This window comes from Mastigoproctus giganteus, chromosome 2 (genome assembly GCF_048544385.1).
Source record: "Mastigoproctus giganteus isolate SK-2022 chromosome 2, ASM4854438v1, whole genome shotgun sequence".
Lineage (NCBI taxonomy): Eukaryota > Metazoa > Arthropoda > Arachnida > Uropygi > Thelyphonidae > Mastigoproctus > Mastigoproctus giganteus.
Window position 1 is genome coordinate 122,658,872 of NC_143576.1, and position 15,073 is coordinate 122,673,944.

The following is a 15,073-nucleotide window of genomic DNA, read 5'->3' on the forward strand; positions in this document are numbered from 1 at the left end:
ACATGGCATTGTACAGATCAACCATCCACCCTACTTTCCCAATCTAGAACCAGCAGACTTCTCTTTCCTGAAGTGAGAGTTGCCCTCAAAAGGAAAGAGATTTCAGGATGTGGTTGAACAAGAAGTTTCAGTGAAAGATGCTAATTAAGGATTAGAACTTGTACGTAGATTCCTTTTTTTTTTTTTTTCAAGTGCTAACTGTGAAAGTGAAATGACTGCTATTGTGCACCTCCATAATTCTGTTTTAAAACATGCTGTACCATTGAAACAGCGTGTTTTGACAGATTATTTTAAAGTATGAAACATAGGTTGTTGTTGTTGTTATTTTTGGCGCAAGGGCTGCTCAGGCCATATTGCACCTATCAGCAATGTGGATGATACTCATGATGATTATTTTGCACACAGTCAGAACTGATCATATAAGTTTATCCGTTTGATAAATGAGAAAAATTCTGTGGGGTTGGCATCGTTACCTATGATATGACAGAGGTTCAAAGATTCTTTAAGATTAGGAAGAAAACTGAATGAGAGTTGCCGGGCATGCGAGTATAAGGTGCATTCAACAAGAATGTGCTTCATTGTGAGTTGAGAATTGCAGTTTGTACACTGAGGAGGATCATTGCCTGTGAGGAGAAATAGGTGGGTAATGTGACTGTGACCAATTCTTGCTCTGGCTATGATTACTTCTTCCTTTCTGTTTTCCCGGAAGCTAGAGGCCCATAACTGTGGATCTGGTTTTATTTGAAAGAGCTTATTATCTGATTTATTTTGCCATATAAGTGTCTATTGTTCCTTACATTATTCTTTGTATATTAGATTTGTAGTCAGCATATGGAACGAGAGCACATGATGAATCTGAATTAGAAGGATGTTTGGCGGCATAATCTGCACATTCATTTCCAGATATCCCAGTGTGGCCTGGGATGCAGCAAAAGATAACTACAAGCTGGTATTCCTGAGTATGTATCAACATATATCTTATAGTTTTTATTAAAGGATTCTTTGGTGAGGAGGTGTTTTGTAGGGTTATAAGTGCACTCTGCAAGTCCGTATATATTATACTCTTTTTGATGGATAGAGGGAGAATATTTTGTAGGGCAAGCTTGATGGCGAATGACTCAGATGTATAACTGCTGCATTCGGTGGGAAGTGATACAGAGATGGTGTTAAAAGGGAAAATTGCTGCAGCACCTACTCCATTATCAGACTTTGATCCATCGGTATATATTTTTGTAAAAAGAGGATAATTCTCTGTGTGAGCAGTATGGAGTTGTTGTATATTGATATTTGCCAGGGAATGCTTCCCCCAGTTTAGGAAGTAATTGTCCCAGGATGGCTTAGTATAGGCCCATGGGGCAACTGAACAGGTTGGATCTTGGAGGACTTTTTCAAGATGGACATTCCAAGTTTCTGATAGTGCTTGTAATCTGATACCAGTAGGCTGAACTGCACTGGGTTTATTTCTATAAAAAATTTTAAACTGTGGATCACAAGTATAGGCCAAATTGGATGGGTAGGCATGCTTCGAATTTTAGCTGCATAATTCAGAAGTAACACCTTTCTTCTGAGACAGAGTGGAACTCCATGGGCTTCAATATAAAAGGCTTTATACTGGTGATGTCCTAAATGTTCCTGTAGCAATCCTGAGGGCAGAATGTTGAATAGGTGCAAGGCGTGTAAGCACGCTTTCCCTTGCAGAGTCAGACTGGGGCACCATAATCAAGAGGAGACCTAATTAGAGTTCTATACAATTGAAACAGGGTATAGCGATCTGCACCCCATGTTGTCGAAGAAAGAACTCCGAGTATATTCATTTTTTTCTGGCAAGTAGTCCGCAGATATCTGATATGTTCTAAGAAATTAAGCTTACTATCAAAAATGAGGCCCAGGAGGCAAATACTTTTCATGACTAATATAGGATGATTCGTTAAGTGAAGCTCTCGTTCAGGATGCATCTTTCGTTTGTTATAAAAATGAATGACACTAGATTTCTGATGTGATAGTCGGTATCCATTCTGTGTCATCCATAGTTCAATATTGTTAAGAGAGATTTGTAGTTGCCTTTCGAGGAAGTTCATATTCTGTGAACTGCAGGAAACAGTCAGGTCATCGGCATAGAGATATGTGTTTACAGGACGGGTATGCATTTGGTTATATTATTTATTCTTATTGCAAATAAGGTAGAACTCAGAACTGAGCCTTGTGGGACTCCTTTCTCTTGTATATAGATTTGCGAGAGGACTTGCCGATAGCGGACTTGAAAAGTTCTATGCTGAAGGAAGTTTTGTATGAAATATGGTAAGTGGCCTCTGAGGTCAAGGGAATGTAGATCTTTCAAGATGCCAAAACGCCAAGTGGTATCAAAGGCCTTCTCTATGTCAAGGCATACCATAACGAGATGCTCGTTTCGGATAAACTCATTCCTGATGTTCGTTTCAGCTTTGACCATGAGATCCAGGGATGATCGATTTTTTCTGAAGCCAAATTGGCTATCAGATAATAAATGTTTGGAGTCAAGATACCAGGTCAGTCGGCAGTGTATCATTTTTACCAGGGTTTTACCCAAGCAGCTGGTAAGAGAAATAGGTCTATAGTGGTGAGGGATAGAGTGATCTTTCCCTGGTTTGGGAATTGCCAGTACATAGGAGTGATGCCAGCATGTGGGGAATGAATGTTCAGTGAAAATACGATTGTAGAAAGTTAGCAGAGGGATAATGCTTTGTTTATCTAAGTGTTTAAGCATTGTATAATACACTCCGTCTGGAACCAGCAGCACTGTTCTTTGAGGTATATATAGCTTCTTGAAGTTCAAATCATAGTAAGGGGCCGATTATATGATAGACACGATTTGGTTTTGAAGTTCAATCGAGATTTTTCAGCTGAAGCTTTAATCTTCTGAAATGACTGGTCGTATGCAGTCGATGCAGACAGCTGTAAGAATACAGAGCCTAAAGCATTTGCAATTTCTGCAGGAGTACACAGCTCCTGTCCATTCCAGTTGAAAATTGGGGAGGATGGAGGAGGAAATTTGCCATTTAATTGTTTTATTTTTCTCCATATTATTCTAGAATCTGTATTTTTATTAACTGAATTTGCAAATCGGACCCAGGAGTCTCTTTTTGCTTTCTTCCTGATATGGCGAGCCTTGGCTCTGAGTTTTTTATAATTTATAAGATTATTGGTAGTAGGATGTTTGCGGAATATATTCCGGGCTCGGTTTTTTTCTTTTTTGGCACTCCTACAGTCCTCATTCCACCAATAATTTATGGATCTACGGGAGCTTGACTGTGACTGTGGAATGGCAATAGACGCAACCTAGGATTTGTTTGGTGATATGGCTGGTGACTATGTCAATTGGACAAGATTCAATGATCTGATTATCAAAGGATACATGATAAGTATATTTTGCCCAATCAGCCTTGGAAAATTTCCATTTCATGCAGTTTTCTGGAGTCACAGAGTGTGAAGTTTGAATTTTACAGATTAGTGGATAGTGGTCACTGTTCGGTGGATCATCCAGAGCTGTCCACTCAATACAAGGAAAAAGGATTGGAGAGCAGATAGATAGATCTATTGAGGACACAGTTCCTGTTTGGAGATGGATGTAAGTTGGTGAACCAGTATTTAGGATGGATAAATTCTGCCTGTCAATGAGCATTTCAATAAGTTGTCCATGTCCATCTGCATTGGGAGAGCCCCACAATGGATGGTGTCCATAGAAGTCGCCCAATAAACAGAAATGGGTTGGCAACTGCAGTATTAGATCTTCAAATTCATGAATAGTGCAAGGCTGAGTGGGGGTAGATAGATAGAAATGAGTGTTATAGTGACTCCAATTGCTATTCACGTAGCAACCACTTCAATAGAGGTTTGCAAAGGAATACGTCTGCAAGGGACTCGTGAATCTATGAGAATAGCAACCCCACCGTGTGCTTTATTTGTAACCGGTCTATCTTCTCTGAAAAGAGAAGAATTTTTGATCGAGAGAGATACCTTCGGAGTTAAATATGTCTCCTGTAAACAGATACCAACTGGATTATGACGTTTAATTATTTCCTGGATGTCATCAATATCGCTACGCAAGCCTCTGCAATCCACTGGACTACGTTATTCATTGTTTAGATTTAGATGAAGGAGCTGAGTCTGTCTGTTTTTTTAAAAGTCTGTTTGCCGCGGTCAATTTTAATTTTCTCTTTTTGAGAAAACTGGTCACTTGTCTATTTCATCTTCCAGATGGATCTCCAGAATGGTTTCTGTTTCTTCTTGACTGGGGATTTCATTGGTATCCATAAGGACGGAGTCAACTGGCTGTTTGCTAACGGGATCTGGTTTCTCTGTTTGAACGGATATTACAGGGGCTGCATGGCAGGTGGTATGGTGATTGGCGTGTTGTTAGCCCTGCTTGATATATGTTGCTTTGATGACTGTGGTGCAGAAGAGAGCAAGGATCGAGCCCATTCAGAAATAGAGATGTTTGGTGGAACTGACGTGTCAGTTTGGATGGATACTGAATGAAATTTTTTAGAGGCTTCGGCATATGTACGTCTAGGCATCTGTATTTGCAGTTGCTTTCGTGCTTCTGGGAACGAGACTTTCTTTTCTATTTTATATTTTTGGATTTTTTTCTCGTATTTCCACTGTTCACAATTTTTGGAGAAGGCTGGATGTTTGCCTTTACAATTGGAACAAAAAGAAGACTGGGCATTACAATTAGCTTAGGTATGCTCTTTTGATCCATAGTTTGGGCATACTGGGTCATCTTGACAGACTGTTTGTGAGTGTCCAAATTTCTGTTACTTATAACATCTTATTGGGTTTGGAATATATGGACGATTCGACAATGCAGATACCCTGCTTTCACTGACGAAGGTAGGTTTGGTGAGCTGAATGTTAGTATGATGGCGAGCTAACTCCGAGTTCGAGTTAGCTCGCCATCTTTTTTCATCATGATTCTTTTGGCCTGTGTGACTTTCTGATCCTGCAATTCCTGAACAATTTCCTCCTCTGAAACATTCATTAGGTCCCATTCTGAAATTACGCCTTTGGATATGTTTAGTGTGGCATGTGGGGACACCTTGACTTGAATTCCACCAAATGAGTTGAGTCCAAGTAGAGACTCAGAGTGTTTAGAGCTTGTGGTCTCTACAAGCAGGTCGCCAGATTTTAGTTGCCTCACCATTTTCGGGGAACCAGCTACGTTCTCAAGACATTTTTGAATGAGAAATGGCGATAGATTGCCTAAGGGCTGGTTTGTCAGTGAATGGAGAATCAGAAAACTCGGGTGTTCAATTCGAGGAGTATCCGTCTTCAGTCTCTTTGGATTGGTAGAGTCGATATCAGGTTGATGCAAATCCGTATTATTCAGATTTGCAGTCTTAATCAGGGGGAAGTTGTCATATTCCATGTTTTGCTCCTTTGGGCCCTGGGGGTTTGCTTTACCTCCCAGGTTTCCAGCCCCGCCACGGGAAGGCAGGAGCAGTGCCACTAGGTGACCAAGCAGCTGAATTATTTGATTAGTACTGTTAGAAATAGAAACAGAAAGGTGGCTTCCCTTTCTGGGCCTTTGCCTACTTCTTGTAGTGCAAAAGTGCTGCAGTAATTTATAAATAAAGAAAACGGTAGTTGGAACAAAATATGATTTGCTCAAAGGCTCTTTGGATACAACGCTTTTTGGAACGGACAAAAATCACTTGGTCACGGAATGCTTGGCACCCGGGGCCATAAACATAGGTCTTGATAGGTATGTAGCCTGATTAGTGAAATTTAAAATTGAATTAGCATACAATGCAAGAAAACAAGCTTATGCAGCATGAGCCAAAAAAAAAAAAAAAAAAACCATTTCACCCCTCCATTTGTTCCAAATGCCTGTCCAGCTCAGCCTTAATGTTGAGGACTGTCTTTTTGTTGAGGACAAAGAGAAATGTAAACACTGAACTGAACATCATCTCTTTGGATGCCTTTGCTGACTCTTTTCAGAAACTTTTCACCACCTTCACAGATTTTTTGTATCACTTGATAAAGCTATCTTTCATGTCTTCTCCCATATTCTTGAGTTGCTCCGCCTGGACTTTGTCTGGTCCTACTGCTTTCTTGTTCCGTGAAGTACTATTCAGTGAAGTTACAAAAATACACCAAATATTTTGATATAGTTTTGCAATGGTGCAACAGCAACATAATCAAGAAGTGAAGGTGAAACAAATCTCAAAAAGATATCACATTCAGACTATTAAAGATTAAACAGATACTCATTTATACTGGTAAAGTGCATGTTATTTAAAGTGTTTGGATGAAATAATTTTCTTATGGAATTTGTACAAGGTGGCAACTTACCTAGCAACTGTAAGGTCACACTTGTGATATTCCATAGCTTTACCATAATTTCCCAAATAAAAATAAGCATTTCCTAGTTGACTATAAATGGCACTTAATGTTTTTAAATCCTCTGTACCCACACGGATTGCAGCTTCAAAAAATGCAACACCTCCATTAAAATCGCCACTTTTACAAAGGCGTTCTCCTTCCAAAGCCAGTTCAAGACACGTATTTGGATCCATTAATGACTGTAAAGAAAAACTAATGAGAATGTTTCTATAAATATTTAACAGAAGGTATGTATTCAATAAATAATCACTAAATAAATTTGAAGTAATATATTATTAATGAACTTAATTATTACCAAAGTATTGGAAAAAAAAGTAAGCAGTTCACTAGAAAATGTTAGCTATCATAAAACAGAAAAAACTGTACTTCTGTATTGTGGAATGCACATTTTGAAATTCTTAGTTGTACTTTGTAATTAATTTAAATACTTTTGGTCAAATATATCCAACTTTAACTGAACTTACACATTAAAACAAAATTATCTGATATAATGAAGCTTACCTTACTTTATTCCTTAATTCTAACATGCAAGGAAGGATATAAAAGCCTATGCATGTTGCTGTAAAAAAAAAAAAAAAGAAAAAACTACTTCATATTTCTAATAAAAAAAAAACATTGCAAAAAATTCTTCTGCCTCATAACCACCCTACATCAGTTAAAAGAAAGAAAATAGACTTTAAAAAAATGTTCAGATTAATGCAAGATGTGGAATCTTTACAAAGACAAGAGAAATATCAAATATTTTATTAATATATACTGAATGACCAATTTATTAGATACATCCCTATTCATCCAGAAACAGACCACATCATCAGAGACAGAATTACATCTATACTATGCTATTAAAGCAGGTAGTCAGATATTGAGGGACAGTGTGTGTGTATGCACGTGCAATTCAGACAGAATGGGAGTCAACAGAACAACTTTAGTGGCCAAGTGTGACATATAGCTGGTGCCAGATGTGAAAATGCAAGTATCTCAGATGTTCGTGCAGCGTACCATGAATGGTGGAACAACTAGAAAACATCCAACCAACAGCAGTCCTATGAACAGAGAACCTACTGATGTGGGAGGTCAATGCAGGATGAAAACAACTGTATAGTCTAACAGATGAACAACTGGTCAAATGACAGCAAAGTACAACAGTAATATAACCCTTTCACAACACTTGTACTGTATTACCACAATCAACTAAATGACAGCGCAGTACAATAGCAGTGTGTAATGGGGTATAATGGGATACACAATGCATCTAATCTAACCACAGACTGAGTTGTAGCTGCAGACAACTTCACCAGGTTCTATTCTTGTTAGCTATAAAGGGGGGGGGGGCAGTTATGGGTATTGTAGGCACAGGAATATAAACACTAGACAGTTAAGGAGTGGAAAGTTGCTTGGTCCAATGAATCCAGCTGTTTCATGCTGACCGCAGAAAGAGTGCACGGAAACAGCAGCATGGATCAAGGGACACTATGTCAGGTGTCAACAATGCAAGCTAGTAATGGAAGTATGATAGCGTGAGGGAGTGTTTTTGTGGCATATGTAAGATCCACCAGTTACTCAACATCTGATTGCCATGGTCTACTTGAACACTGCTGCTGACCAGATGCATCCCTCCATGCTCATGGTATATATCCATCTGGCCACTTTCCCACAAATTGAGTCATGTCATAAGGTACAGTCTATTCAGGACTAGTTCTCGGATAAAGAAGGTAAAATCATGAGTGATTGATTGACCTTATTAAAGCACATTTTAGCATTTATACCTATACTCTAAAAGAATAGATACATATTTTGGTCGCTATAGAAAGCTGGTCAGCATATGCAGGGAGTCACTTTAACAAGTTCAGTTGTATAACAATTTCACTTTTCCAGTGTTTTAACAAGATCATATGGTGTACATACAGTCTCACATATCTCATGGTTAACAAATCTGAAAGACATACAAGAGGATATCATTTAAACACCAAAGTGAACTTAAGCAAACCACATTTTCCAAATTTTTAATAATGGCATGTTACTTCTCCGATACCTTGCAGTCAGCGAAATGGAAAGAGAACAAAAAGATATGATATATCATTTAAAATGCCAAAATGACCTAACTTAATCAGAGTTAGATTTTTTAACTAGAACTTGTGAGGAAAATACTAATCTCTCTATATCTCACTGTTAGTAAACTGGAAAAGCATATAAAAGTCAAAAGAATATATCTTTTATACGCATGTATGCAAACGATTATTTTTTGCTTTTGTTGCATTGTGGTTTCAGAGAATAATGATTACAGTTTTCCAAAATTTTTTAGAGGGGCATAAGGAATCCATCTCAATAAATGCCCTTGTTAAAAAAACTGAATTGTGATTTGTTACCACAGCAGTACTGTAGAGTAGCAATTATTTTTCCAAAATATGTTATATGCTTATACATAAGCCATCAACACAGTAACAGAATTTAATGACTACGACAGCTGTAGTTTCATTTATTCACATTCTTATAGTGTTCATTAATTTGCTCAAAGTCACTTTTGAAATGACTTAGCATAAATGATAAAGTGAAACTGCTTTACTTCTCTAAAGTGACCCCTTCCACATGGTGAAAACAATAGGCACTTTGTATCTGTATGCTAATCTTCCAAAAAAAAAAAAAAAAAAAAAAATGAAAAAGGAATTTATACTGCAACAATGATGTAAAGTATGCACCTTACAACATTGTTACATAAAGTATTAAATATACTCTGCTTACAACAATGCCTAAAGCTTCTTTTTTTCTTTTGACATAACCATAACAAAGATTTTTACAACATATAATTCAAAAAACTGTCAACATACAGAATGTTTATTTTGCTTCAATTTCTGAAACAGATGTTAAAAGGGCAATCTAACAGCAATAAGAGCCAGCCAAACAAGCACTAGCATCATCACAGCATTAAAATAAGTGAATTTCAAGCTTGGAGACACACAATCCTAGTTTTATGTCCTCAAGCCAACAGTCATATTTTATAAATAAATAAAAAATAGTAAATGATGCAAATAACTTCTAAAGTGCACTTGAAAGAGAAATAAACAATGTAACACAATATATTACATTCCAGGTGTATTAGCAAATATTAATAATTCATGATTTATAACAAAAAAACAACTTATGGGTAAACAGAACTTTTCACTTTTGAGCAGCCACCATACTGCCGATTCATTTCTTCAATCAGAGAATGGCAACAAACATGATATCCAGTATTTTGGCTGCAATATATGACATATGGATAACCTATGTGACATACAGAAAAAATAATAATAATAATTGCTGGATTTCCATTTATCTGATTTTAATGGAATTTGGAATGGTCTGACAAATCATTCTAAAAGAGACAAATATAAAACTTCATGAAACTCCATCCATTAGGAGTTCAGTTATTACATGAGGATGGGCATGGTGAAAACAATAGGCACTTCGTACCTGTATGCTAATCTTCCAAAAAAAAAAAAAAAAAAAGAAAAATAGAACACAATCAACCAAAAACAATTCTTGAAAAGAAAACAAAAAAAAAAAGATAAAATTTACATTAAAATGTTATGCACTATGAGAATCACACTGCTATAATAAAACAAAACATAAGTATTAAACAGAGTTAAATGAATTCTAAACCAAACTTCAGAAATGAGATTACACAAATACTGGTTCAGTTGGGATAATTTACATTAAGAAACTTAGAAATATGTCAATACCACAGAGAACATGGTATAGGGCCATGCATTTCCCAAACTGCATTCTGCAGAGCCCCAGTGTTCTGTGAAAAATCATAATTAATAATTAAAAAATAAAATAAATAAATTTTGCATATTTGTACTGTACACCACTTTCATATCATTATAATTTTTAACAATTTTTTTTCAGGTATTAATATACTGGCATAGACTAATAATCAAATAGACCACGGAACACTTTATTTTAGCAGGCTTTTGCACAGAGAAGTATGCATAGAGGTAATGACATCTACGAAAAAGTAGCAATGTAGTGATCTAATAAGCCATTCGTATGCGATTTAGCCTGGAGTACACAAGTTGAAGAAGAGGGGAAAGCAAACCGATATCGTAACTAAACTCACTTCCTCGTATAATTTTTTTTTGATAATTATCAGTACAGTCAGTTCTGCTATAAAGCAGATTTTAGCAAAGCAAATTTATTCCAACACAATTGATATATTAGGGAACAATGTGACTATAACACTATTTTTGTGTTGGCTCATGCACAATTTCATTTGCAAGTAACACCAGGTGAATGCAAAACCCGGCACCAAGCAGAACGTAGCGACCTACGCAGCAATACATACAAGTTCACAAAATTTTAAAAATGTCAATGTGTGAGAGCTATATTTCCCCATTTACTGTAGTTGTATAGGTCGGAGACACACTATTGTCGTTCACTATATTTCCAAGATAACAGGTAATATTGTAGGCTGATTCATGTTTTCGAGAGCTCACATTTTTCTGTTCGAACAGAAATTTCATGAGGCGTGATAGTGTGAACAGAGAAGCATATTTCTGGAGGTCGCCACCATAAAACTATATAAACAATTTGCAGTTCCCTGTTTATTGGGCTTTTCTGTTAGTGCAATATATTATAAACAGATAGTAAACTTGGTCTTACTGCATTTTTTATAATACCGATAGCTGGAATTCTGTGGGTTTTTATGTTATGATGGTAAAATGTGTTTCCCCTCCCACAAAATCTTCAATCATGTAAAAAACTTGAATAAATTTTCAGAATCTTCTCTTCATTCCTATTTTTTAAGCTTCATAAACTTGTTACTCTTATCTCACGTGTGCATGCTTGTGTTTGTCATTATTGATTGCTTATCTTTTTTGGTGTTTTAAATTTTACAATAAAAAAAAAAATGTCAGTGAAGAGAATAATCAATTAATATGCATATATTAATTATAGTATAACTGCAATATTTATTTATTTATTAAAACTTTAATATGTTTAAACCTGTGTTAGCAATTTTATTGGGTTTCTAACTTTTTATTTTAGTGTTCTATTTACCAGATTGAATTTTTTTTTTTTTTGAGCGCTCTGCCCCTATCCCTAAGTCCTGTTTTTAAATGTGTGAAATACCATAATGCAGAGATTTTAGAAACACATAATACCATGTTATAGCAGAACTTACTGTATTTTGAAATACTATTATTAGCATTAGCATTAGTAGAGGCATATGATGCAAGAAAGCAAGCTAATTCAGCATCAGCCAAAAAAAAAAAAAAACACACCACTCCCATTTCACCCCTCCGTTCGTTCGAAATACCTGTCCAGTTGAGCCTTAAATTTGTTTAGGCTATCAACTTCAACAACAAATGATGGAAGTCTGTTCCACCAACCAACCACCCGCTGGCCAAAGGCAAATTTCCGCACATCTATCCGACATCCGTCCTTCCTCAATTTGAATTTATGCCCTCTGAGGTGATTATTCTGAGCAAGAGGAAGAAGAATCCCATTGGCACTGAGCATGCGCAAACCATTCAAAGCCTTATACACCTCTATCAGATCACCTCGCCGGTGCCTAGTCTCCAGACTCTGTAATTTGCAAAACTTAAGCCTTTCTTCGTAAGAGCAATACTTTGTTCCATTCACTAATCTTGTTGCCCTTCTCTGTACCCGTTCCAGCAGCTCTACATCCTTCTTGAATGAGGCTTCCAGACCTGTATACAGTACTCAAGATGTGGCCTAACCATTGCCTTATACAAGGGAATAATCACCTCCTTATCCCTGCTAGAAAAATTCCTGTATATCACTGACAAGACACAATTACCCCCAGGTCCTTTTCATTCTCCACAACTGTCAGTGTAGTACCGCAGAGTTGATACGTTGCTCTGGGGTTACTGTTTCCCATATGTAGTACTTTACATTTGTCAATGTTAAACTTCATTTGCCACCTCTCAGCCCATCTGTTCAACCTTTCCAGATCCTGTTGCAGCAGCATAGCATCAGTAGTGTCCTTAACAACCCTGCCAACCTTTGTATCATCTGCAAACTTGGACATTAAACTTGATATACCATCATCAATATCATTCATAAACACCGAAAACAACAACGGACCCAACACTGAACCCTGAGGAACTCCACTAATAACATTAGTCCACGTTGAGCAGTGTCCATTGATTACCACTCTCTGTCTTCTGCCACTCAACCATCCCCTTATCCATAGCAGCAATTTGCCTCCAATGCCACACTGCTCCAATTTGTGCAGCAGTCTTCCATGTGCAACAGTATCAAAAGCCTTTCTAAGATCCAAATAAATAATATCAAAGTTATTCCCTGCATCCAGTTCTTTTGTGACTACATCATAGTATCCAATCAAATTGGTCTGGCAAGACCTGCCCTTAACAAAACCATGCTGAGTCTGAGCTATAACTGAATTCTTGTCTAGATGATCCTGCAGTGCTTCTTTAACCAGTGCCTCCATTAATTTTCCTGGAACAGAAGTTAAACTAACAGGTCTATAATTACTTGTGTCAGCCTTTGATCCTCCTTTGTGAATTGGGGTTACATTTGCACATCTCCAGTCTATGGGTACCTCCCCTGAGTCCAAAGAAGCTCTCATAATTATGGCTAGGGGTTTGCTTACTTCCTTTACTGCCTCCTTTAATATAACTGGATAGATCCCATCCACCCCAGGTGCCTCTTTTTTGTTTATCCTCAACAATCTCTCCTCCACTTTCCTCTCAGTTATTACAAAATCATCTAGCTCACTGCCAATGTCTACTTTACCTACGTCATTCTCCTTCCTGAATAACTCCTCATGCGTGAATGTAGATGCAAAATAGTTGTTTAGATTGTTAGCCACCTGAGCAGGATCCTCAACTGTTGAACCATCAATATCCAGTGGACCAACCTGATTCATCCCTTTCCTTCTTTGAGTTTAAATAGGTAAAGAACTCTTTTCTGTTTTTCTTTGCATCCTTTGCCAAAGATTTTTCGTAGTCTGCCTTTGCCTGCCTAATCTCCTTTGTGACTTGGTTACAGACCAACTTATATCTATCATAGGCTTCCATGTCGCCCATTAATTTGTATGTATTCCATGCATTTTTCTTCTCTGCCACATGTCTCATTAATTCATCTGACAACCATTTAGGCCTAAACCTTGAACAATATTTCTTAGTTGGTATGTAAAGCCTGGCAGCTTCCAAGATTAGTTCCTTGAATGCTTCCCATTTTGAGTTTGCTGTTGGTAACATCATCAGTTGGTCCCACTGTATAGAATTTAAATACTGTCTCAGACCATCATAGTCGCCTTTACGAAAACAAAAACCCTTCCCTTTACCTCTGATGGTAGTTACCTCCTTCAGTAAATCCCACTTCAACACACTGTGATCACTGCCACCTAGTAGTTCATTTATCTGCAGCTTCTTAATGCATGAAGAATCACTACTGATAATCAGATCAAGAGTACTGCTCCCTCTTGTTGCCTCACGAACATGCTGATGTAGAAAACAATCATCCAATAAATCCACAAAAGCCTGGCTAGTGTGTGAGTGACCAACCCACAAATTCCAGTCAATATCTGGGAAATTAAAATCCCCCATTATAAGACTCTCTGATTTACTGGCCCACTCTATTTCCCTGTACAATATCTTATTATACTCATCAGACCTATAGCACACTCCTACTCTCAATTTTGATTTCCCTATGCTTATGTCACACCAAACTGACTCGCTGCCCTATCCATTGATGTCGACTGGCTTCACCTGCTTGGATTTTATGTGTTTCTTAACTAATAGCATAACCCCTCCTCCCCTCCTGTCCTGTCTATCCTTTCTATACACATTGTATTCCCCAAATTCCAGTTCCGCATTCCTTATATCTGTTTGACACCACGTCTCTGATATCCCAACAATATCTGCCTTTGATGTTTTGAGCAATACCTCAAATTCATCAAATTTATTTACCAAACTCCTAGCATTGGTGTACACGCAAGTATGCATGCACCTGTTTCTATTCTTAGCTACCCTAACAACACAACCCATGTGTTTACTTTACCGCAATGACTCCCAGCAGTCTCTGAAATATCCTGCATCTTGTTTTTCAGGCTTCTGCTCATTTCAATAGAAGCAGTGCAAGAATCACTTCCACCTCTGCCAGTGGCTACTGTTAATCTATTAGTCCTTGTATCCCCCAACTAGCAGTTTTCCGACCCACCTAACACTGCCTCGACAGCATCAGCAAAAATTCTTGCACCCTTTCTATTCTACCCCTTGGGCCTTGCACAATCCCTCCAGGGCCGAATTGATCGACAAGGCTCTCATCATATACTCCCTCCTATCGTGTCTGGGCAGTATTGCAGACACTTTCAAATTCAACCCTAATTCACGGCTTTTTTTCAACAGTGACCTGTACTTGCTAAGTAATTCCGTTGGTCTCCTACTCTTAATATCATTAGGGCCAACGTGTACAACTATATCACCTTTTGTGCCCTTAAAAGATGATATCCGCTCTACAACGTCATCAACCTTTGCCCCTGGCAGACATACCCTGGTCCTATTCCATCTATCCTTTTTACAAAGCATGTTCCCCGTTTCCCTGACAATAGAGTCACCAACAACTACTAGTTAACAACTACTTATTAAAATAAATGACCATGGATTTGTTGCTGAAAAAAATGAACTTTAAAATGAGAAGCAAGTACTTCTAGTATTGCAACTGT

At 37.6% G+C, this 15,073-nt stretch overlaps 1 protein-coding gene across 1 annotated transcript in view; it reads right to left on the reverse strand.

The window, feature by feature from the left end:
- The window catches only part of LOC150089536 (G protein-signaling modulator 2-like), a 240,318-nt gene that overhangs the window by 200,687 nt on the left and 24,558 nt on the right, over positions 1 to 15,073 (reverse strand). Inside the window, exon 2 of the mRNA XM_090390018.1 lies at positions 6,331 to 6,560. Within this exon, the coding sequence (XP_090246144.1) occupies positions 6,331 to 6,554 (224 nt within the window). The 5' untranslated portion in view covers positions 6,555 to 6,560. The remainder of the gene's footprint in view (positions 1 to 6,330; positions 6,561 to 15,073) is intronic.